Source organism: Onychomys torridus, chromosome 2 (genome assembly GCF_903995425.1).
Source record: "Onychomys torridus chromosome 2, mOncTor1.1, whole genome shotgun sequence".
Taxonomy (NCBI): domain Eukaryota; kingdom Metazoa; phylum Chordata; class Mammalia; order Rodentia; family Cricetidae; genus Onychomys; species Onychomys torridus.
The window spans coordinates 44,274,993-44,297,660 of NC_050444.1; the positions used below are offsets into that span (position 1 = coordinate 44,274,993).

The following is a 22,668-nucleotide window of genomic DNA, read 5'->3' on the forward strand; positions in this document are numbered from 1 at the left end:
GTAGGAGATGGTACTTTGTCCCCTGGTAGGTAGTTAATTCTTTTGGGTATTTTCTTTGCCTTTGCATACCAGGGAGAGGTAAGTGATTCATCTGGGAATTAGTCTTTTGGCAGGTCCCCACCTTTGGCCTATGTGAGCCAAGACTTCCAGCAGCTCAGTCCCCAAGAATATCTTTCTGGCTAACAGTCTTATTTATTTGGGGTTTCTATTGCTGTGAAGAGACACCCTGACCATGACAACTCTTAGAAAGAAAACATTTAATTGGGGTGGCTCACGTACAGTTCAGAGGTTTGGTCCATTATCATCATGATGGGGAGCATGACAGTACACAAGTAGACATGGTGCTAGCTATATCTTGATCAGAAGGCAACAGGAAGTGGACTTTGTGTCACACTGAAGAAAACTTGAGCAAAAGAGACCTCAAAGCCTGCCCCCACAGTGACACACTTCCTCCAACAATGTCACACCTCCTACTTCAACAAGGCCACTCCTCCCAAGAGTGCCGCTCCCTATGAGCTTATGGGGGCCAATTACAAACAAACTTCCACACTAACTGAATGGAGTTTTCCCTTTCCTGGTGATATATTTGGTGAAGGGAACTTTAGAATTTCCCATTGTATTGATTTAGACAACCATAAATGACAATTGGGGGCAGGCCACCATCTGTGGTGGTCCAGGCTGTAGCTGTTTTCCTGGGCTTCCTCTATCTTGGATGGAATGTGATGTGTCCTCAATAGAAGCAGGAAGTAGTCTCATAAGGGGGAACCTTTTCCTCTGTCCTGAGTGCCTCTGCCCTTGCACCTGCATCTGCTAAATTATTGCCCAAAACTGTCACTTTCTACATGCCTGGAAATTGGCCATCAGCTGAGAGTAATTGAGAGGCTTGGTCTTTGCTCTCCTTAAGCTCTCTGAAACACAATAAAGTGCTTTCTCTATGGTTTACCTGGGAGTCACCGTTCAAAGGAACTGCCTAGACTCCTGTGGGAACTTAGATGTGGGCCATGGTGGTAGTCATTATCATCAGCTACCACCCTCTCGGTTACCCTCTGTTTTTCCACTGGGGTCAAAGTCTTATCTGAAATGAACAAGAGCTGGGTGTGGTGGCACACAGCTTAGGAGGCAGAGGCAACCACACTGTGAAGCCCTATCCCAAAACAAAAACTAAGATGAGCATGACATCCCTCCAGGCCATGTCATAAAGACATTTAGATTCTGGAAGGCTTATTCCTATTGGTTGGGATTCTCTATGAACTACCTAATTCCATTTTGATATCTTTAAGCTCTGCTGCTAACAGAAGAGTCAGTGGATGTAGATGGGTCTTAATTCTCTCACCAACTCCTTGCTAGGGGAATAGCCCAGAAGCCTCACTCAGACTGAACTTCTCTAGGTTCTTCAGGCTATGGTGGGGGTCCAGGTGGAGCCAGGGCTGCCAGTTGGGGTGTATGGGTTTGAAGGAGCTGGGATGAGAAAAGGGGACTGAGGTGGTGGGATTACTGAGTTATGTAGGGGTCCCTGGTTTCAGAGGTGGGAGAGCTGAACTACAGATGATTGTCAAAATGGTGGACTCTGTCTGACAATAGCGGGCCAATTCCAGGCACTGTCAAAGATCAAAGTTGAACATAGGAACCTTGCACCATTTCCTCTGTTTTTGCAGAACTGGTCCAGTTGAAGGATGGTATACTTGAGGGCCCCAGGCAGCTTTTGTGTCCCACCACCACCACCCATTACCCAGGGGATATGGGAGAAATGCTGCTCAAGAAAATTGGAGTTTGTGTTTGTCTGAGTGTCTAATTCTGCGCCGTGAAGGCAGCCAAGTGAAGACTTGAGAGAAATCTTGGCATCTGTCCAATCTTCAATAAGGAGAAACAACAGAGAAGTCTTGGACTGGGGTCACCACTTCCCTACCCATATTCCCTAGGCCACTGGGGATAGGGGCCATCTCCAACGTGCCTATAGGACAGTATGTTCTCATCTGTCCCAGGGAGAGGGCAAAACAAGTAGTGAGATACCTTCTCCAAGGTTCCTCTGTGATTCATCTTGCTTGTAGAGACATGTCATCATGTGTCTGCCTACAGGGGCTCAGGCCCAGACACCCTATAGCTCTGTATTTAAGATACTTCTGGTGCTATGCTTTCCCAACACATTTGATTTGCCATCTGATTTCTTGCAAGAAAGAGTTTACAAAAACGTATCAGTCACAGAGATCCTCAATGGAGAGAGGCCATGCCTGGTGTAGTGAGTATCTAATTGGTAGGAAATAGAGAGGCCACAGTCTAAAGGACGATCAGGATAGAAGGGTCCTTGGTGAGCCAGGTGTGATCATCTGGTCTATCAAACCAGTTCCAGGACAGCCAGGACTACGCAGAGAGACCCTGTCTCAAAAAATAAGCAATCAAAAGATTAGAAGGGCCCATGGTGCAATCAGTAGATACTATTAGAGAAGTCTTGCAAGGATACTATTGGGCACTTAGATTACAGCATCCTCTGACCTCTGGATATACTTTGGCAGTAGCAATCAAGTCAAGGGCAGACTATAGAAAATTAAGCATTGGAAAGTGTTGACAAATGGTCGCACCACCCTCTATATTGCAGCTAAAAATGATTTTAGAGACAGAACATTATAAACTTGTTACTGCTGGATTTATAAAAAGATTGGACTTTAATTTGGGGTTGGGGATTTAGCTCAGTGGTAGAGCGCGTGCCTAGCAAGCGCAAGGCCCTGGGTTTGATTCTCAGCTCTGGCAAAAACAAAAAGATTGGACTTCATCCCTTTCTGCTCCAAGAGTTCCTTCACTCCCAGGCTTCCTTCGTATGATGCCAGGCACAGGCCAACCAAGAGGGTAGTAGGAAAAGTATGCTGAAGGACCATGGGGGACTTCATTGCTATCCTTTTTCATTTTAAAAGCTACCTGATCTAGTGTGCTTCTCTGTTGCACTAGAGGAAAGGAAGAGTTTATTTGGCTCACACTTCCATGTCACAGTGCATCATTAAGGGGCATCGGGGCAGGAACTCAGTGTAGGAATCTGGAGGCAAGAACTGGAGCAATCTGGAGGAACCCCATTTACTGAATTGTTCCCTGTGGCTTGCTGAGCCTGTTTTCTTACACTACGCAGGACTACCTGCCCAGGTCTGGCACTGCCCGCAGTGAGCTGGGCCCTCCCATGTCAATCAAGAAAATACCCCACAGGACAATCTGATGGAGGCAGTTCTTCCATTGAGATTTCCTCTTCCCAGATATGTCAGTTTTTGTCAGTTTGGCAAAAACCAATACTCTACCCCTCACACAGTTGTTAACCATTGATCTGGCTTCTGCATCTGCAAACATGGCACAAGAAGCTAGTCTTGGGAGGCTTCAGTTGAGAAACCAATCCCATGTAACTACAGAAGGGGTCAGAATGTCTGGGAGTGGGGTGAGAAAACAATAGAGCAGAAGCATGATCTTCCCCATGGTCCTTTCCCAGACTACAGTGATTGAAAGCAAATGGCCCCCATAGGCGCATATATTTGAATGCTTAGTTATCTGAGAGTGCCGCTATTTGGAAAGCCTTGGGAGATATGGCCTTTTGGGAGGAAGTGTGTCACTGGGGTGGGCTTTGAGGTTACAGAAGCCCAAGCCAGGTCCAATGTCTCTCCCTGTTCCTGCTGCCTGCTGATCCAGATGTAGAACTCTCAGCTCCTTCTCCAGCACCATGTCTGCTGCATGCCTTGAATATGGGTCTTCTCAAAACCCAGATGAGCCCTCAAGAACTATAAGGGTGTGCTCTTGGTCTAGGGAATGGCTGAGCATGTTCGGTGGGACAGGGAAGACAGAAAGCAACCGCCAGAGCTCTAATCAAGCAAGCAAGCAGCTCGCTTTGGTATGGGAGGCACCTGAGTGCTGGGAGTTGACTAAATGAACTCTGGATTGGGTATTTTATAGGCCCCCTAGATCCTCCCCTTTCCCTGTTGGTCCTGTTTAGATACCCACCCCCATGCCTTCTTGGCCATCGGTCCTCACAGTGTTTGCTGAGAACAAAAAACACTCTTAAGGAGTCCGTTCTCACTTTTCCTCTCTGTATGTACCTTGGACTCTTCCCTCAATAATAGACTCTATCCCCTAGAAAAGGTGGTGGTAATAAGTAACAGACATTAAATAGAATGTTAACAATGTTCTTAATACCTATGTTTCTCTTCCCTCAATGGAAACCATTCTGAAATTGGCATCTGTTATTTCCATAGCTATACCAAAATGCCTAATAAATGATAGCTATATGGTATGTTTCTATAATTTGCTCTTAATATAAAAACCTCTAGTTTTTCTTTTTTGTTTTTTTGAGACAGGGTTTTTCTGTGTGGCCCTGGCTGTCCTGGAACTCACTCTGTAGACCAAGCTGGCCTTGAACCCAGAGATCCACCTGCCTCTGCCTCCCACATGCTGGGAATAAAGGCAGAATTAGAACCTCTAATTTTTCATTGACATTAATCTTTTTTTTTTTTTTTTTTTTTTTGCCAGAGCTGAGGATCAAACCCAGGGCCTTGTGCTTGCTAGGCAAGCACTCTACCACTGAGCTAAATCCCCAACCCCAACATTAATCTTATTATGTGTGTCTAATCTGTTGTTAAGCCTGTTTAACATCTGTTGGGTGTTGTCTTTTGTTGTTATGTTTGGTTACCAGAAATCAGACCAGAGCCTTGTGTGCCCTGGCTAAATTTGCTATCCCTAAGCTACACCCCTAACCCTCTTTACATTTTTAGATAGGTTCTTATTAATTTGCTTAGGTTGGCTTTGAACTCATAATCCTTCTGCCCCAGCCTCCTGCATGACTAAGATTGTAGACATGCTTCAATGAGCCTGGCTTAGTTATTGTGTTTTAAGTTCTAGAATTCCTATTTGATACTTCTTGTGTTTTGATGTAGTTCCCCTTACTTTTGTCATCAAATTACTGAATATATTTTAGCTACTTTCCTTTTTTGTTGTTATAGTTACGTTAATCCTTGTGTCTGAAAGTCCAATATGTAAATCCTCTATGGTTCTGTTTCTACTCTCTTTTTTTTCTCTGAGGCAGTTTCGGATAGCTCAAACTTCCCTTGAACTCACTGTGTAGCTAAGGACCTTTAATTTTTAATCTTCCTGCCTTCACCTCCCAAGTGATGAGATTACAGACATATACCAACAACAGTCAACTCTTTTTTTCCTATTATTTTTCAATCATAAGATCATATTTATATAGCTGGGTGGTGGTGGTGGTGGTGGCGGTGGTGGCACACACCTTTAATCCCAGCACTCAGGAGGCAGAGCCAGGCAGATCTCTGTGATTTTGAGGCCAGCCTGGGCTACAGAGCAAGATTCAGGACAGGCACCAAAACTACACAGAGAAACTCTGTCTCAAAAAACCAAAAAAAAAAAAAAAAAAAAAAAAGAAAGAAAGAAAAAAAGAAGAAGATCATATTTACTGCTGGTGGTACATACCTTGAATCCCAACATTTGGGAAGCAGAGGCAGGTAATCTCTGTGAGTTTGAGGCCAGCCTGGTCTACATATTGAGTTCTAGGCCAGCCAGAGCTACATAGTAAGACCCTCTCTCAAAACAGAAATGAAAAAGACCCTGCTTACTGTGTAAAGTCTAAACATTCTATGTGAAAACTTTAGATAGCCTTTGGCTAACCACACACTGTGTCTTATAAGCTAAATTTGGTTTGTCACCTGCTGTTTTGGCCTGGCCTTGAGGTAAGAGTGCTTGCTATATTTTTAAATAGTTGATAGACTATTTGATGACACATGAACATATAAAACTTTGGTGTCCATAAGAAATTTTACTGGAATACAGTCACATTTCTATATATTCATCTATCATATGATCTGGAAGACACCTGTATTTAGTTGACTCAGTTCTTGAGGGGAGTGCTCAATTTGTGGCTTATTTGCACCTATTAGTTTGTAACTAAAAGCCTGGCACTTTATCCAAGTTCCTGTTAGTTCATGGGCCCAGTACTACCTTTCAGGGTCATCCTCTACAGCTCACTTTCTCCTTAAGAACATAGTTCTTTGAAAGCCTTGCTGTGGTTATATATTGTGTATCAAACAAAGCTTGCCTGAGGATCAGAGGACAGAGCCAGCCACTAGCTTAAACATAGAGGCCAGGCAGTGGTGGTGTGAGGAGACAGGAACTAAGGCCTTTTTGCTGAAAACCCAGAGCCTTTTGGCTGAGGACCCAGAGGCTTGCAGTCAGAGGACTCATGGAGATAGGATCTTACCTCTCATTCGGCCTGAGGATTGGGTAGTGGTGAGAAGTTTCTCTAGTGGCTTGTTCCTTTGTCTCTCTGATCTTTCAGCATTTACCCCAATATCTGGCTCCAGGTTTTTTATTATAAGACAGTTTAGAATTTGTGCAACACCTCACTGCTTCAGTAATGCCTTTAAGTAGGCTACCCCTTCCAACGCACATGTGTTGCTGCATTTCTAGTCTTCCAATGGCTTTCCATCTTATTTTAGAGAGCTTTGCTAGGTAGGTCCTACATCATTGAAAAGACTATATGAATGAAAGGGAAAAAAGAAAATGAGTCAGAAGAAGCAGGTAAGAAAACACACCTTTATTTTGCTGCTATTATGCCAGCACACTAACAAGTGTATAACTTAACATTCTAAAGAAATATACGCACACTAGAAGGAGTCAAACTGGGTAATTACTTGTTTTTATTCATTTTTAAATTGAGGTATATTACTTGTAAACACACATATCTTTTCGTTTGCTTTGATGAGTTTTGACACACACATGCCTGACATTTCCATCATGCCACAGAACATCTCTACTAGCCTACAAAATTTCCCGACCTCTTCCAGGTTAGTTTGCCTTCCATAGTCATAACCCGTGCAATTTTTATCCTCACATTAACTTTAATTTTTAAAATTAACTACATTGTTAATTATTCTGGCCACACCTTGCCATGAGTCTTCAGATGCTCTAAGTGTTTTCCTGTCCAGAGTTTACTTTGAGATCCTTTTCTTTTGAAACAGGGTCTCTGTAGTCCAGGCTGGCCTCAAACCTGAACAGCAGTCTGCCTGTCTCAGTCGCCTGAGTATTAGAACTACAAGTATGGGTCTAAAACTGATGCTTAGTTATTGTTTAAGATCAGGACTGCTTGTCAATACACTGTTTTCGCTTATAACATGATTGCACATAATTAGATAATGCAAGCTACCTGATCTTTCGGAATACCAAAGTACTTAAAAGTTAACTGTGGAATTTGTATATTTCAATGGCAATTCATATGATCTCAGTCCTCAATAGACTCTGAAAATGTTCAGGGGAGCAGTGTCTTCATTCACAGATGAGGAAAACAGTTGCCAAGTATAGCCTTTGGTGCTAAGACTGGAGTTTTCTTTTGCTTAATCCATTATCATTGGACACAAGGACAGAGTCTCTTATTCCAAAACTCAATTTTCTTGTTTTTTCTCTGACATTTCATAGGTTGCCCATTCCTTCCATCCTCCAGCATAATGTTGAGCACTGAAAATGTACAAAATAATGTTAGGTTTCAGAACAGAAGATTGAAAGAAACTTTGCAATAGCTACGCACCATACTATCTAGATTCTATACCTCTTTTTTAAAATGTTGGTTTTTGAGTAGGTTGGAAAAACACATCATGCCCTTGGTCTTTATACTGCTTTTATTAACAGTATTTTTTTTAACCCCTATGGTAATAGGGCTTAAATCCAGGGCCTTGTACATGTGAGGAACATGGTTTACCGCTGAATTATATCACCAGCTCCAAGACACCTGTTTTTTGTTTGTTTGTTTTTTGAGACAAATTATCAATTTAGGTCTGATAGGCTTTGAATTTTTGTCACATATGTGTATAGGTGTTTTGCCTGCTTGTCTGTACCCTACATGCATGCCTGGCGCCCAAAGAAGCCAGAAAAAGGCATCAGATCTCTTGGAACTGGAATTACAGACAGCTATGAGGTGCCATGTGGGTGCTGGGAATCAAACCTGTGTCCTCTGGCATTGCAGACAGTGCTCTTAACCATTGAGCAATCTCAATGTCCCCGCTCCCCCAGGAGATTCTTGAATAGACTAAGAGACGTTTATTTTTATTTTTGTTATGCTGGGGACTGAATCCAGGGCTTTTCACATCCTTCACAGTTATGCTACCACTGAGCTATAGTCCCAGCATCCCCAGCATCTACACAGTGTTGCAATCCACAGTGCTCAGTCCGGCCTTCCCTTCCTTCACATACCTGCTGAAGCCCAGTGATACTGCTGTGTCCATAGCCTTCTTACTTCTTATCCCAGCGAAACAGGAAAACACAAGACTGTCAGATTTGGATGGCTTCACTTCATGGTACTTCTCTTTGAAGTCCCTTGGATTCATCTGTAGGGCTTCACCTACCTCGTCCACTGGAAGAAAATGTTAAGGCATCCATTAAGTTTTGGATATAATCAGTTATTATGCCTACAAATGAATCAGTTTAAAACTCACATCACTTACATGGTATGTTGATTGATCCAGGTATTTTTCCATGCTCAATAATTTCCCATGCATCTCTAACATCAATTAACATAATGTTTTTGGAGTTCAATAGGGTTTTTAGTTCCCTATAAGTGACATCCTTAGAAAGAGCAGAGCAATGATGTCGGCTGCTTCCCCATATTGACTTCAAACCTATAAAAAAGTTTGGACAGCTTTAAAGTGACATTGGTCTTAACAGCTGTAAGTAGGTTATAGTTAGATGACAGAACTGAGTTCACTTTCTACTTTAATAAACTCTGGATACGTATTCTGTTCCTGGTTCCTGACTTGTAAGTGCATAGAACTTCTGAAAGTGGGAGATGATATCTTTCTTTTCATGAGGTAGACTCCGGTGGCCTAGACAGCTTTGGGGTGGCACTAATCACCCAAAAGCCCAAGCCATGAATAGAACTTGGATCTTTCATGCCTGGTCTTCCATGTAGTGGAGCGGAGCAAGGCTAGATTGAATTAGCAGTCAACAGTGCTTACATTATGGCACTTCCGTCAAAACCTTTTATTGATGGAGTCTGGAGCTCTCCTGAGTTAACATATCCATGCATTGCGAACATGGCACACCCCAGTTCCATGAAGACGGAGGAAACACTTACACTTAGGATTCCTCTAGATCTCACACCATGACTTCTTCAGCAGCTTACCCATCTGCATTCTTTAATAAATCATTGACAATAAACTGGTAGAAGTGCTTGCCTGAGTTCTGTTAGTGAATTAATGACATCGTGGGCATCTTTGATTTATGTTGGTCAGAAATAATGGTGGCCTGGACTTGGAAGTGGTGTCTGAAATGGGGACAGTTTTGTTGGAAAGCCCTTGTGGTGTCTTCAGTAACTCTGGGTTGTTGGTTCAGAATTAAATTTTAAGACTCAAATACAGAATTAGCATGGGTAGAAAACTATACATTTGGCATCAGAAGCTATTTGTGTGGGTACGTAGGGTAGGTAGCTCAGTAGTGGAGTGCTTGCTTATATAATATGTGAGGCTCCTTCCTGGCTCATCCCTAATATACCTAAGAAGAGAAAGGTGTCATGAGCAGAGCACAGAAAAACATTTTCCAATATGCACACATTCTGAGTGAGCAACAGGAGGCAGCCTGTCATCTTGCTCTGCATGCTTGACTGCTGGCCTTCTGACACTCCATAGTCCCTCAAAAACCCTTTAGCTAGCAAGGGCTTTGGAACATATCAAGCATTTAATCATTGTTATGAGTATAGTTTGTTAATCCCACTCTCAGTCAAATGACAATATGAAGAAAAATTTAACTTCATTTCCCTTTGCAAATAAAGATAGTAACTTGTATTCTGTTGTTGTACCAAAACTCCAGGACCAAAAGTAACTTGGGGAAGAAAGGGTTTGTTTCACCTTACAGCTCCTAAGTCCATCACGGAGGCAGGAACTGAAGCTGAGGCCATGGAGGAGCGCTGCAAGTTGTCCTGTTCTCCATGGCTTGCTCAACCTGCTCTTTATACACCCGAGATTACCTGCCCCCGTGGATAGGCCCCTCCCACATAAATCTTCAGTAAAGAAACTGCCCCGGCCGGGCATGGTGGTACACACCTTTAATCCCAGAATTTGGGGGAGCAGAGGCAGGTGGATCTCCTTGAGTTCAAGGCCAGTCTGGTCCACAAGCAAGTTGCAGGACAGCCAGACCTACATAGAGAAACTTTGTCTCTCAAAAAAAACTTTGTGTCAGGCCTGTAAAGCTTAAAAGTATTGATAATACCGAATATTGGCCAAGGTCTGTGGAAACGGAGTCTCTCACACATTGTCATTAAGAACTCCTAAAGGGCGACTAGAGAGATGGTTCAGTGGTTAAGAGCACTTACTGCTCTTCCAGAGGACCTGGGTTTGATTCCAACATTTGATGGTGGCTCACAGCCACCTGTAATTTCAGTTCTGAGGGATCCAGGACCATCTTTTTCCCTTCTTCAGGCACCAGGCATGTAAATGAGATAAACATGTGGACAAAATAGCCGTACACATAAAATAATAAAATATATATAGTTTATTGTTTTTTGAGACAAGGTCTGTCCTGGAACTCACTCTGTAGACCAGGCTGGCCTTGAACTCACAGAGATCTGCCTGGCTCTGCCTCCTGAGTGCTGGGATTAGTTTTAAATAGAACTTTTGAAGGGAATTAGCTGTAATACCATTTTAAGCATGTTTAGCCTTTTTGCCTCATGGCTTTACTTTTAGACATCTGGTCTACAGGAGCACGTGTGGGGTGACAGGACAACTTTTGGAGTCTGTTCTTCCACCTTTTCATGGGTTCCAGGATCCACATTAGGTCACCAGGCTTAGGTGGCAAACACCTTTACCCACTAAGCTATCTTATGAGCCCCAAGATGAGATTTAAAACTTTTTTTTTTTTTTTTTTACTGTAAGGTGTTCCCCCCGCCCATGTATGTGTCTAACATATGTGTGCAAATACCACATGTATATATCCCCTGGAGCTAGAGTTAGAAGCACTTGTGAGCCGCCTGACAGTGGCAATGGGAACTGAACTCAGGTTCTCTGGAAGAACAGTAAGTACTCTTAACCACTGAGCCATCTCTCCAGTTCAAGACTTATTTTTATATGTATCTGTGTGTACATGTGAGGAGGTTTCAACAGGTACCCTCAGAAGTCAGAAGAAGTGTCAGGTCCCTTAGAGCTGGAATTGTGGTTGGGAGCTGCCCCAAGTGGATGCTGGGAACTCAATTCAGGACTTCTTCAGGAGCAGCCTGAACTCTTAACCACTCAGACATCTCTCCAGCCCTCAGAATTAGATTTTTAAAAGTTCAGAATCAACCTACTCAAATTAAGGACAGCAGGCTAAATTTGCATTTTTTCTATGTGTTAGAAACTAGAAAACTATGTAATTTCATAAATTATGTTAAGCTTGGTTCTAGCACTGCTTACCAACATGGAAAATGTACCCACAACAAACAACTCTGGAAACTGGATCAAAGATAATTATTTTTCTGTAATCATCAGACCGACTTTTAACTTCCTATGATTCAACTGTACTCACTTGTGAGGTAGTAGGTAATAAAGACAGGTTTTCTTGTCTTTCCGTTCAGTGATCAAAGCCTGAAGCAACAGCATATTTTTCTTTCGTCTCACATTCCCCAAGTCTCTCGATGGTGTGAGCCTACACTGCACACTATTTATTTGCTTCAAGCTATAGGTGGTTTTGTATGCCATGTCCTCTACTTGTAAATTGACCACTGGGTCTGGTGTTCAACCAAAGACGCATTCATCATTGCTGACACTGAAGGAAAAAATGACTGTGTCTTAAGTTTTGGAGAATATATCTATATTCATCTATCTATCTATATCCCTTCTCAAGCCATGAGCCAAAATAAACCCCTTCTGAAATTGCTTTTGTCTGGTATTGTGTTATAGCACTGAGAAAACTAATGAATATATGCTGTTAGGTTTAAATAAAATAATGTATATACAGTGCAATCAATAATTATTGCTGTTTTCACGAACTATACCATACTGCTCCTTCTGAAAGAAACATCTCTCCCTTCATTTCTACAAGGGACACTGACTCTCCTTTCATATCTATTTAATATTTCTTGTCACTTTCCTATAACAATTTTATCCAGGTATCCATTCTAGTAAAATACTTGTTTGTGTACACAGGGTAGGGTACACAATGGTTATCAAATAATTTTATAATAAAAACCTGGAACTAAAATTTTTTATAAGTGACTGGTTAGTAAACTGTAGTATATCCCCACTATGGGATATATGCAGTTTTTAAAAACTAAATATCTATGTGAGTCAAAATATAGAAGTATATATACAATACACACATATAATACAAACTTTTATCTATGGAAAACCATATAAAAGCTTAAAAGAGTCATTATCGTACACATCTGAGGAGTGGAATGTGAGTATTTAAGGGAGATCTGTGGCTGTGCTATTTTTGGGGTTTTTTTTGTTTGTTTGTTTGTTTTGTTTTGTTTGCTTTGGTTTAGTGAGAATATAACCATGTACTATTTGTGTAACTTTTAAAATACACAAAGATGTCAGGTGGTGGTGGTGCCCACTTTTAATCCTAGCATGCAGGAGACAGAAGCAGGTGAATCTCTGTGAGTTTGAGGCCAGCCTGGTCTACAGAGAGTTCCAGAATAGGTTCCAAAGCTACACAGAAAAACCCTGTCTCAAAAAACCAAAACCAAATCAAAACAAACAAACAAAAAACCCACAAAGGCACCTTCCTCTGGCACTGTGCTCAAGTTAGATCTGAGGCTCTTTGCAGTTCAGTCACTCTGGACTGGGCTATGTACTTGTATCTGCTCGCCCGTCCACGTGCAGATGGTGAACTCCTTAGGGAGCTGTATCCTCTGCAAGAGGCCTGGCAGGTTTGGTTGTCTAGTATTGCTACACAACGGTGAAAGAAAACAATTTACACAGAAAAGCCCATCTTCAGTAACAAAAGACGTTAAAAAAGGAGCAAGGGAGGCTAGCTTGCTGGGGCGGGGAAGCTCCTTCTTTGGAAGAAAATAGACGTTAAAGAAGAGGCAGTGTTTAAAATAAGAAAATAATAAAATTTAAAAAGTGAAAAAAAAAAAAATAGAGGGGTGCAAGGAAGGTACTGAAGCCCTGGATTGAGCTTTAGACCCAGCTAGGTCAATAGCAACGACTTTCACTTCTTCTGTTTCCAAATTTGCAAAATTAATGGGAGATGGACCTGTTTTAACCGGGTGTGTGAGGGTGGAAGGTGGGGGACGGTCTGGTTCATGAAGAGATGAGCTCTGTTCCCCTGGTGGGTCACAATGGTAAGTTAAAAGGGTGGGTTTGTAATTAAGCCTCTCCGGAGCCTTCTTGCTGGCTCCTTTGTGTGGTGAATTGACCTTCATCACTCAAACTTGCACAATTCATTCTCATGATAAATAACCTTGGTGCCATGTTTACTCTATCGCTGTGTTCAACAGCGCATCTCCAGGCTGGGAGAGCATGGAATCTGGAAGATCAAAAGGAGCAAAAAGCGCATGTGGGCACTATATACCTACGTGCCAAGAGTAGGAGGCTTCACTTATATTATTAACTGGAAGTCTAAAGAGAGCACGCTCAATGTCATCCCCTCCCTGGCACCCGAAATCAGGTGGTTTTTGTTCCTTAGGGATCAAGCTCACCGCCAAGCGCAGCCTCCGCCGATCCGAACGCCACCCTGCGTGAGGTCCCAAGCACCCGCCTGGCCAACATCACCGTGGGCTTTCTGGGACCCCGGGCGCTGCTGACCACTTCCTTCTCGGCTCCTTCCTGGCTTCTCACCGCGGGCGCTGTCCAGGCTCTTGAGCGCCCCGCAGTCAGCACCGGCAGAACAGGGTACTGCCAAACAGTTAATATTTTACTTTATCTCAGGATGGTTTTTGGCAGTTTTATAGTGTTAGCTTTCCATTGCTACATTGACTAATCACCACATATTTACTAGCTTCAAACAACAGAAATGGATTATTTATAATTTTGAAGTTATCATACTTAACTGGAATAAATGTGTCCAAAAATATGTGTATGTTTTGAAAACTCCAGGGAAGATTTTATTTTAATTTACTTTTACCTGTTTTTCATGCCTTCTCGTGCTGAATTGTTCCTTGGTTCCTGGTCTTTATCTATCTTCAAAGCCATCTTAGCATCTTCACATCTCTCTGGCTGATCCTTGCACCTTGTAAGCCCTTTCATCTGCCTCTCCTCTCTTCTTCCTCTAAGGACCTTTACAATCAGACTACTGAAATAATCCAAGTCAGAATCCCCACTTGAGATGTTTAACATGTGATAAAATCTGCAAAATCTCTTTTACGAGGTGTGGCCATTTGAATAGGAATGACCTCCATAGGCGCAGGTATTTGAATGCTTAGGGAGTGGTATTAGGAAGTTTGGCCTGGTTGCAAGAAGTATGTCATGGGGGTGGGTTTTGAGGTTTCACATGCTTATGCCAGGCCAGGTGTGTCTCTCTTCCTGCTGCCTGCAGATCTGATGTAGAATTCTCAGCTCCTTCTCCAGCACCACATCTGCCTGCACACCACCATGTGTCCTGCCATGACGATAGAACATTGACTAAGACACCAGTTAAAGTAATACATTACAGGTTCCAGGGATTAGAACTCAGGGCATATTTGGGTGGGCTGGGGCTTTTTTTTCCACACAAGCCTTCTCATTACCTTAACTTTCTCCTCAGTTTAGTTGTCCAAAGATAATAAAAGCTGCATTGAACTGGAATTTATTGAGTTAAAAATTAACATATTAATTCAAACTGATATTAAAATGTATGTCCAAGGAATAATTCCATTAAATACACATTTTGAAATCACATTCTTTCTTTTTTTGTTGATTTTTTTGTTTTGTTTTGTTTTTTGTATTTTGTTTTTTTTTTGTTTTGTTTTGTTTTTTCGAGACAGGGTTTCTGTGTGTAGCTTTGCGCTTTTCCTGGAACTTGCTTTGTAGACCAGGCTGGCCTCGAACTCACAGAGATCCACCTGGCTCTGCCTCCCGAGTGCTGCGATTAAAGGTGTGCGCCATCATCACCCAACTTGTTTGTGTTTTTTGAAACAGGGTTTCTCTGTGTTGCCTTGGCTGTCCTGGAACTAGCTCTGTATACCAGGCTGGCCTCGAACTCACAGAAATCTGCCTGCCTCTGCCTCCCAAGTGTTGTGATTAGAGGTGTGCACCTTCACAGCCTGGCTGAAATCAGTCCATTTTCAATAGTTAAGTACTTTTTATTGTGTGTTAGGTGTACTGTGTACAGTTGTCTGTATGTGTATGTGATGTATGTACTTGTTAGAGTGGGTGTATATGTGTGTACAGAGGGTAGAAACTGATACTGGCTGTCTTTCCTCAACTGTACCACCTTTATTTTTTGAGACATGGTCTCTCACTGAACCTAAAGATGATCAATTTGAGGGGTACACAGATGTGGTACACAGACTATGTGAGCAAACACTCATATACATAAACTAAATAAATACAAAATCATTGTTTAAAAAAAGAGGAACAGTTAGGCTAGGCTGGCTAGCTACTGATCTTCAGGAATCAGCCTGTCTTTGTGCTCCCACCTGAGCCCTGGAGTTATAGGCACATCTGCTTCGTACATGGTTCTGAGATTTTGAACTCAAGTCCTCATGTTTGAATAGCAAGCGCTCCACCAATGGAGCCTTCATCTCCCTAGATCCAATAATTCAACAATTTATAAACCACATCAGATTCGAAATTCGAAGCCAATGCCATTATCTACTACTAGGTTTTTCCTAATCATTTAGAGTTTAAGTTTTTAAATTTAGGTGTGTGTGTGTGTGTGTGTGTGTGTGTGTGTGTGTGTGTGTGTAATGACAAGAACACATGCTATGTACCACAGTATGTATGCTATGTACCACACCACAACTTTATGGAGTCAGTTCTCCTTTAAACATTTATATGGGTTCTGGGGATTGAACCCAAGTTGTCATGCTTAGTGGCAGGCACCCTTACCTGCTAGGCTATCTTGCCAATCCTCTGTAGTATACATTTTTTTGTAGATTCCCTGTATGAGAGAAAAGGTGTGATGGTTAGCTTTCATTGTCAACTTAATGCAACTTAGAATCATCTGGGAAAAGTCTCAGTCTTGGATTGTTTACATTGGGTTGGTCAGTAGGTAGGTCATTGGGTTTGGGGACTACCCTAATTAGGTTAATTGATATAGGAAGACCACTGTGAGTAGCACCAATCCCTAAGCAGCACCCCCTCCCCAACTGTTTCAAGAGTGGAGAAATGGAAGGGCTGAGGAGATGAGTGAGCAGGGCACTGTGGCAGGAATCTTAAAAGGTCTTATTAATTAAAAACAAACCTGAGGCCAGTTATTGGGGTGAATGCTGGAAGATCAGAGAAGCAGAACAAGCCCATGGCTATCTCACCTTGCTAGTTCCTCAGGTGATCCTTTTTCCTCAGGCTAGAAGCTTCTGAGTCCTCCTCCACATGAATCTCAGCTGAACTGTGTTGCTCCAAAGCCTGAACACTTAACCAACCAAATGCTTAACTAACTACATGCTTTTCTCTCCAGTTCCTGGCCCTCACACCTTATATACCTTTCTCTTTCTGTCCGCACTCCCTGGGATTAAAGGTTGGGTTTCTGGGATTAAAGGCGTGGGTCACCATGCTTAGCTGTTTCTAAAGTGGCCTTGAACTCAGAGATCCACCTGGCTCTGCCTTCCAAGTGCTGGGATTAAAGGCGTGTGCTACCACCGCCCAACTTCTGTTATGGCTTGCTCTTCCTATTTTCTAGCCACCATTTTTGGCTTTGTTCTAGTGGCTGTATGTTCTTTGACCCCAGATATGTTTATTTTGGGGTACACATAATACCCACCACAGGGCACAAGGACTGGAGTTCAGTTCCTAGCATCTATGTTGCGACTCAATGCCGTTTTCTGACTTTGCAATCACACATGTAGACACTTGGCACTTACTCTCACACACATACATAAAAATAAATATTCTGTAAGCAGAGGTGGAGTTTTCTGTCCTGAGCCCTGTTCCCAAATACCTGCCAGCCACTTCCCAAATTACCCCATAGAGATTTATATAAATTATAAATGCTTGGCTGATTGTTCAGGCTTATTGCTAACTAGCTCTTACATTTAAATTAACCCATTTTATTAATCTATGTATCGTCACGTGGTTGTGTCTTTATTGGTCCTCTGGCATCTTGCTTCTTGGGCCGCTGGCTCCAGTCTCTCTTGGCTCCTCTTCTCTTCCTCTGAGTCCTCAGTTTGGTTGTTCCACCTAACCTTATCCTGCCTTGACAGAGACTAAACCGCTTTATTACCAATGAGAGTAATAAATATTCACAGTGTACAGAAGCTCATCCCACAGTAATATTCCGCTTAAAAATGGCAAAATCAGGGTTGGGGATTTAGCTCAGTGGTAGCCCTGGGTTCGTTCCTCAGCTCTGGCAAAAAATAAAATAAAATAAAATAAAAATAAAAATCAAGCTGTACACAAGCAAGTAAGCACCCATGTGTTCATTTCTCTCTGCTTGTGACTTGGTGTATTGTTAGAAATAAGTTCAGGGTTCCAAAGAAAGCGACCACCATTCCAACCTTACTCTTGATAAAGAGGGCATGCTTGGAAAATTGAACGCAGACAGGGAGTGCACTTGGTTTTTTTCTTGTTTGTTTGTTTGTTTGTTTTTGTTTTTTTGAGACACAGTTTCTCCGTGTAGTTTTGCTGCCTGTCCTGGATCTCGCTCTGTAGACCAGGCTGGCCTGCCTCCTCAAACTCACAGAGATCCACCTGGCTCTGCCTCCCAAGTGCTAGGATTAAAGGTGTGCACCACCACTGCTCAGCTTGTACTTGGTTTTTATTCAAACTTAGGTGGTGACTGTCTTTTCCCCATTGGCTGGGGTCTGTAGCATGAATCTTAAAAGTTCTTGTTGGGCTGGAGGGATAGCTCAGCCGTTAAAGGCTAGGCTCACAACCGAAAAAAAGTTCTTGTTAATAAAATCAAACGTGAGGCCAGGTATTGGGGTGAATGCTGGAATATCAAAGAAGCAGAATAAGCCACAGCTACCTCACCTACCAGTTCCTCAGCTGATCCTGTTTCCTCAGACTGGAAATGTCTCAGTCCTCCTCTAGAATGGATCTCAGCTGAACTGCTGCTCCAAAGTCTAAAAGCTTAACCAGCCAAATGCTTCTAGTCTCTGGTCCTCACCCCTTATATACCTTTCTGTTTTATACCATCACTCCCTGGGATTAAAGGCTCGCTTTCTGGAATTAAAGCAAGTCACCACGCCTGGCTGTATCCTTGAACAGATGGATTTCTGCCTCTGGAATGCTAGGATTAAAGGCGTGTGCTATCACTGCCTATCCTCATGTTTAATAGTGTGGCTGATCTGTCTCTGGCCCCCAGATAAGTTTATTTCAGGGAACACACAATATTTCGGAGAACATAATACCACCACATTCCCCCTTTTTTGTCTAAAATTTAAAAAAAGCTTAACTAATACAAGAAAAACTATCCAATTAGTATGTACAATATATACAGTCAAGAATTACATTAACAATGTTTAGTCCATTAACATTTGACAGATTCAGACAAAAAACTCCATTATACATATTAACAATGTCCAGTCCAGTAACATTTGATAAACTCAGACAAAAAAATTTTCATTACTTATCCTATTTAAAACTAGTTCCTTTTTAAATGTAGATTCAATAATTGACTTTTTTATCTTATCATATCCATATTCTATTTTTTTCTTTTCATAATAGATTCAGTAGTCTACCTTTTGTCATTTTTATATCTTCCCCTTTTTCTTTTTACAGTAGGTCCAGTGATTTACCCATTTATATTATTATTTCTTTATCTTTTTTCTCAGAGTAGATTCGATGATCTACTGAAAGACCCCCTCCAGTAGCTTGACTGCTGTAACGCCATTTTGCAAGGCTTAAACATAAAGAACAGGATATCTGCAGTTCAGGGGAAGAAGGCCAAACAGGAGTTCATAACTATGGTCGGCCACCCGGCCTTGGGAGAGAAACCATTGAGTCAAAACAGGATATCTATGGTGGGCCACCTGGCCTTGGGGAATAGACAGTTGGGCTAGGAAAACACCACTGTGCCCTAGACAAGGCCAAGTCAGCCGCACACATCCAAATTCCGAGATGTTCCCAAGTTCACCCTGGCCTTATTTGAATCAACCAATGGGAACCCTGTAACTATGCTTCTCGCTTCTGTAACCGTGCTTCTGCCCCTGGGATCCTATAAAAAAGTCCTTGGGTTCGGGGTCTCTCCTGAGGGAAGATCCCCCCCCTCCCCGGGAATCTTTCACTACCTCATATCTATATTCTCTTTTTTCTTTTTCTTTTTTTTTAAACAAAACCTCTGAATCTAATCTCCATGTTCAGCTTTTTTCCTGACTATTAACAATTAACAACTTGTAACCAACCATTGTAAACAATGACAATATTCAAAACTCATTAAACAACCAAAAACCTCCCATCCCACCTCTTGGGAACATGGGCGTCATTTTCTTAAAATTACTTCCTGCATCTTTAAGGAATCCTGAAAAGAAAAATTTTTGGGTTAATTGTCAAGTCCTAAGAGAGTTAGCTGTATCATTTGTCCAGTCTCTGCATAGTGGGAAAGTGCAGGGCTTGTTTCAAGTCCTTGTTCGAGTAGTCCGTCAGGCTGGATCATCTCAGCTAGCCATCTTGAAATTGTCTTGAGTGGTTTGTAGTCCAAAGCTGATCTTTCCGTGGTGTTAATCAGCTTAATGGCTTTACCATAGTCCAGGTGGCACCATCATTGTGGAGTCCCATCATCCTTTTGAAGATTTAAAAGTCGCTGTTAGGTGTAGTCATGGTTCTCTTTAGATTTAGTTTATTTATCTATTTGTTTGTTTGTTTGTTTGTCTATTTATTTATTTTGGTGCCTCCTCTGTGGTTTGGAGCAATCACAGTCTGATAAATGTCTGTCTCTCGGGACCATGAACGTTCTTCCCTAGAAGAGAACATCTTCACAGCAATTTCTCCCCAGCATTTGTCTTGTCAAACTTTTCCAAACTGACCTTTGCCGATGCTTTCTTGTAACACGATGGTCCTGGCAATTCTTCTCTGAACAAGCAGCAGTAAACCCTTTGTCCCAGGTAGCAGCATCATTGCAGTCACCAACACGATGAGAAGCAGCCGGCACCTCAGAGCAGCAGTCGATGCCTTCATGGTCCCACAGCTGCCACTGTTTGTGGCTTGGCCCTGGCTGAAGCTTCTCCTAGGTTGGTCTCAAACTCAGGATCCTCCTGCCTCTGCCTTCTTCAGTAAATCCAAGCAGTGTTGTTTCACCACAACTGGCTGAGGGTAGCTCGGGTTTGAGCAGGGGCCCTCAAGGCCACAGGCAAGCAGCTTTTTCTCGAATTCATACCACGAACGTTGGGTGCCAGATGTTTCATGAACCTTAAAAGTTCTTGTTAATAAAATCAAACGTGAGGCCAGGTATTGGGGTGAATGCTGGAAGATCAAAGAAGCAGAACAAGCCACAGCTACCTCACCTTACCAGTTCTTCAGCTCATTCTGTTTCCTCTGATCTCAGTCTTAACTGAAAAGAATTGGCGAACAGAAAATGAAGGAACTTGGGATCACTGCTCTAGGCCATCAAATTCCTCCAATACAGTAGTGGTTTAACTGAGTGCTGATGGAAATTAAAACATTTGAATAAAGTCTTATAAGTGGGGAGAGTAAAAAGATTTGAATTCCTTGCCCTAAATATAAGTTTCATGATATTTGATACAAAAGTTTTATATTTGATGTTCTTACAGTAGGATATTTCTTGCTGTCTTGAGTTCCTGCTGCCTAGACATCCCAACATGATGGACTTTTCTCCCCTAAATTGCCTGTTGATAAGGTATTTTATCACAGTAACAGAAATGAAATTGTAACAGGGCCCCAGACCTTAGTAGTCTTAGTAGACCTTAGCACAACTGACTCCATGGTGGAAGTACCATTCAGGCTGTACAATTCGGCATGTAGACAGCACCACCTACCAAAACTAAAACAAGGGCAGAATCCATCAAAGTCCATAGTACCATGAGAGTCTCTAAAGGTACTAACTTTGCTTTTTGGCTTCTGTAGTTCTTCTTTTGGCTAACTGTTCTTGTTAACTGAAATATGTAAACTTAGAACATGGTTTATTTGTGCTTAAAATCCCACCCTGAGAAAGGCTTGGGGCTACGCTGGGATCCTGAACAACACTCAGTGTAGTTGTTAGCTGAATAATAGACTTTTTTTTGGCTTGAAACCACGTCCAAGCAGTCTTCTCTGGTGAATCTCACAACAAAATGAGAACATGTAATATTATCTTTTTGAGTCTGAGACTTAACATGATCTCTAATTCCATTCTCTTGTCTGCTTATAGGCATTCCTAACTTCGAATGGGGATTGCAGTCTCTGGAGATTTTGGTCAGACTAAGAGTGTATCTGTTAGATATCAAGGCAGCTGAATGAAAATGGGCACAGTAAAGAAACCAAATTAGCCACTCCAGGAGTGGAAGGTTTTTGTTTTTGTTTTTTTTCAAAACTGCCAAGACTGTCTCCTGGGAAAGCAGGGAAAAGTGATGGGGGAAAGATTTCCAAAGTTAAATGAGAATAGGAGAAAGGGGCCTTGTGAGCAGGCACTGAGGGAGCCCAACCTAGCATTGACCTTGACAAGTTAATAGGCACCACAGTCATATGTTAATTGAGAGCCACTAGTTCTCTTGCCAGAGGTGAGAACAACTCCCTTCTTTTTTTTTTAAGCAAACAGGAACATTCCTCAAGCCCCCAGGGAATGGTGACTTTTGTCTAAATGCTGGACCTTGAGAAAAGGAATTTCTTGGGGGACCAGACAGTAGCCATGGGAAATTAAATATTTGGTGAATAATTGAAGAATTCTTAAATTTCTTTTTATTAAGAAGAGAATCTAAATTTTCATTTTAAAATTCAGCCCTTCTCCCTCTAACTGTAAACTGAGTCTTAAAATATGATACTTTAAATAGGACTTATTCCTGGTGCAATTTAATATGCAAATATTTTACATTAGCTCTTATGCCTCTTTTTCATATTCTATTTCAAATTCAATATTAACATATGATTTTTTATATTTATACAGACAATTTTGACTTTGAAATTACATCACACAACACAAACTGTTCTTATTGATGCAACATTTTCTTTCATCCTGGAAGGAACTCTCCTAAAAGATCATTGTGTATCCCCATGCCCAGCACGTTGACCCGCTTATTTGTATTCCACGGCATGTGTCCAATGCATGCTTCCTATAAACACAACGTAAACGAATAGCTAGCTCCTTCGACAAGTTTTCCCACAGAAATGAATTAGAAATTTTAAGGTAACAAACAGTCAGCTTTGAGCGCTTAACTATAGTCTTTTAACTTCAAACCCCTGCAAGAAGGACAGGCCAGAAGGACCAGAGCAGCTCATCCAAGCCAGCACCTGAACTCAGGCCCTATGGCCTTGTACCAGCCGGCTGCAAGGGGATAGATACCCTCTCATTGCATCCTCACTAGCTCCAGTTCGCTCTGACCTCCTCTCTTGCGGGAGACACAATCAGGATCCGAGCTTAGACTCAAAGGCCCGCCCCCAGCCCACCCAGAACACCAGACCCCGCCCTCGCCCCGCCCAGGACTCCAGGCCCCGCCTT

General features: G+C 42.2%; 1 protein-coding gene across 1 annotated transcript; it reads right to left on the reverse strand.

Moving 5' to 3' along the window:
* Nucleotides 1-6,654: 6,654 nt before the first annotated feature.
* Tstd3 (thiosulfate sulfurtransferase like domain containing 3) lies at nt 6,655-13,807 on the reverse strand. The gene is made up of 4 exons (XM_036177889.1): nt 13,643-13,807; nt 8,472-8,645; nt 8,221-8,380; nt 6,655-7,488 (listed from the first exon to the last, which is right to left on the reverse strand). The coding sequence occupies exons 1-4, from the start codon at nt 13,710-13,712 to the stop codon at nt 7,416-7,418; spliced, it is 477 nt and encodes a 158-aa protein (XP_036033782.1). The 5' UTR covers nt 13,713-13,807; the 3' UTR covers nt 6,655-7,415.
* Between the last annotated feature and the right edge of the window lie 8,861 nt (nt 13,808-22,668).

Coding starts and splice junctions, on each gene's coding strand:
- Tstd3 (XM_036177889.1), bottom strand. CDS start 13,712: ATGTTGGCCAGGCGGGTGCTTGGGACCTCACGCAGGGTGGCGTTCGGA. Junction 8,646..13,642: donor GGCGGAGGCTGCGCTTGGCG/GTGAGCTTGATC, acceptor ACTTTTTTATAG/GTTTGAAGTCAATATGGGGA. Junction 7,489..8,220: donor GTATCACTGGGCTTCAGCAG/GTATGTGAAGGA, acceptor GTACATTTTCAG/TGCTCAACATTATGCTGGAG.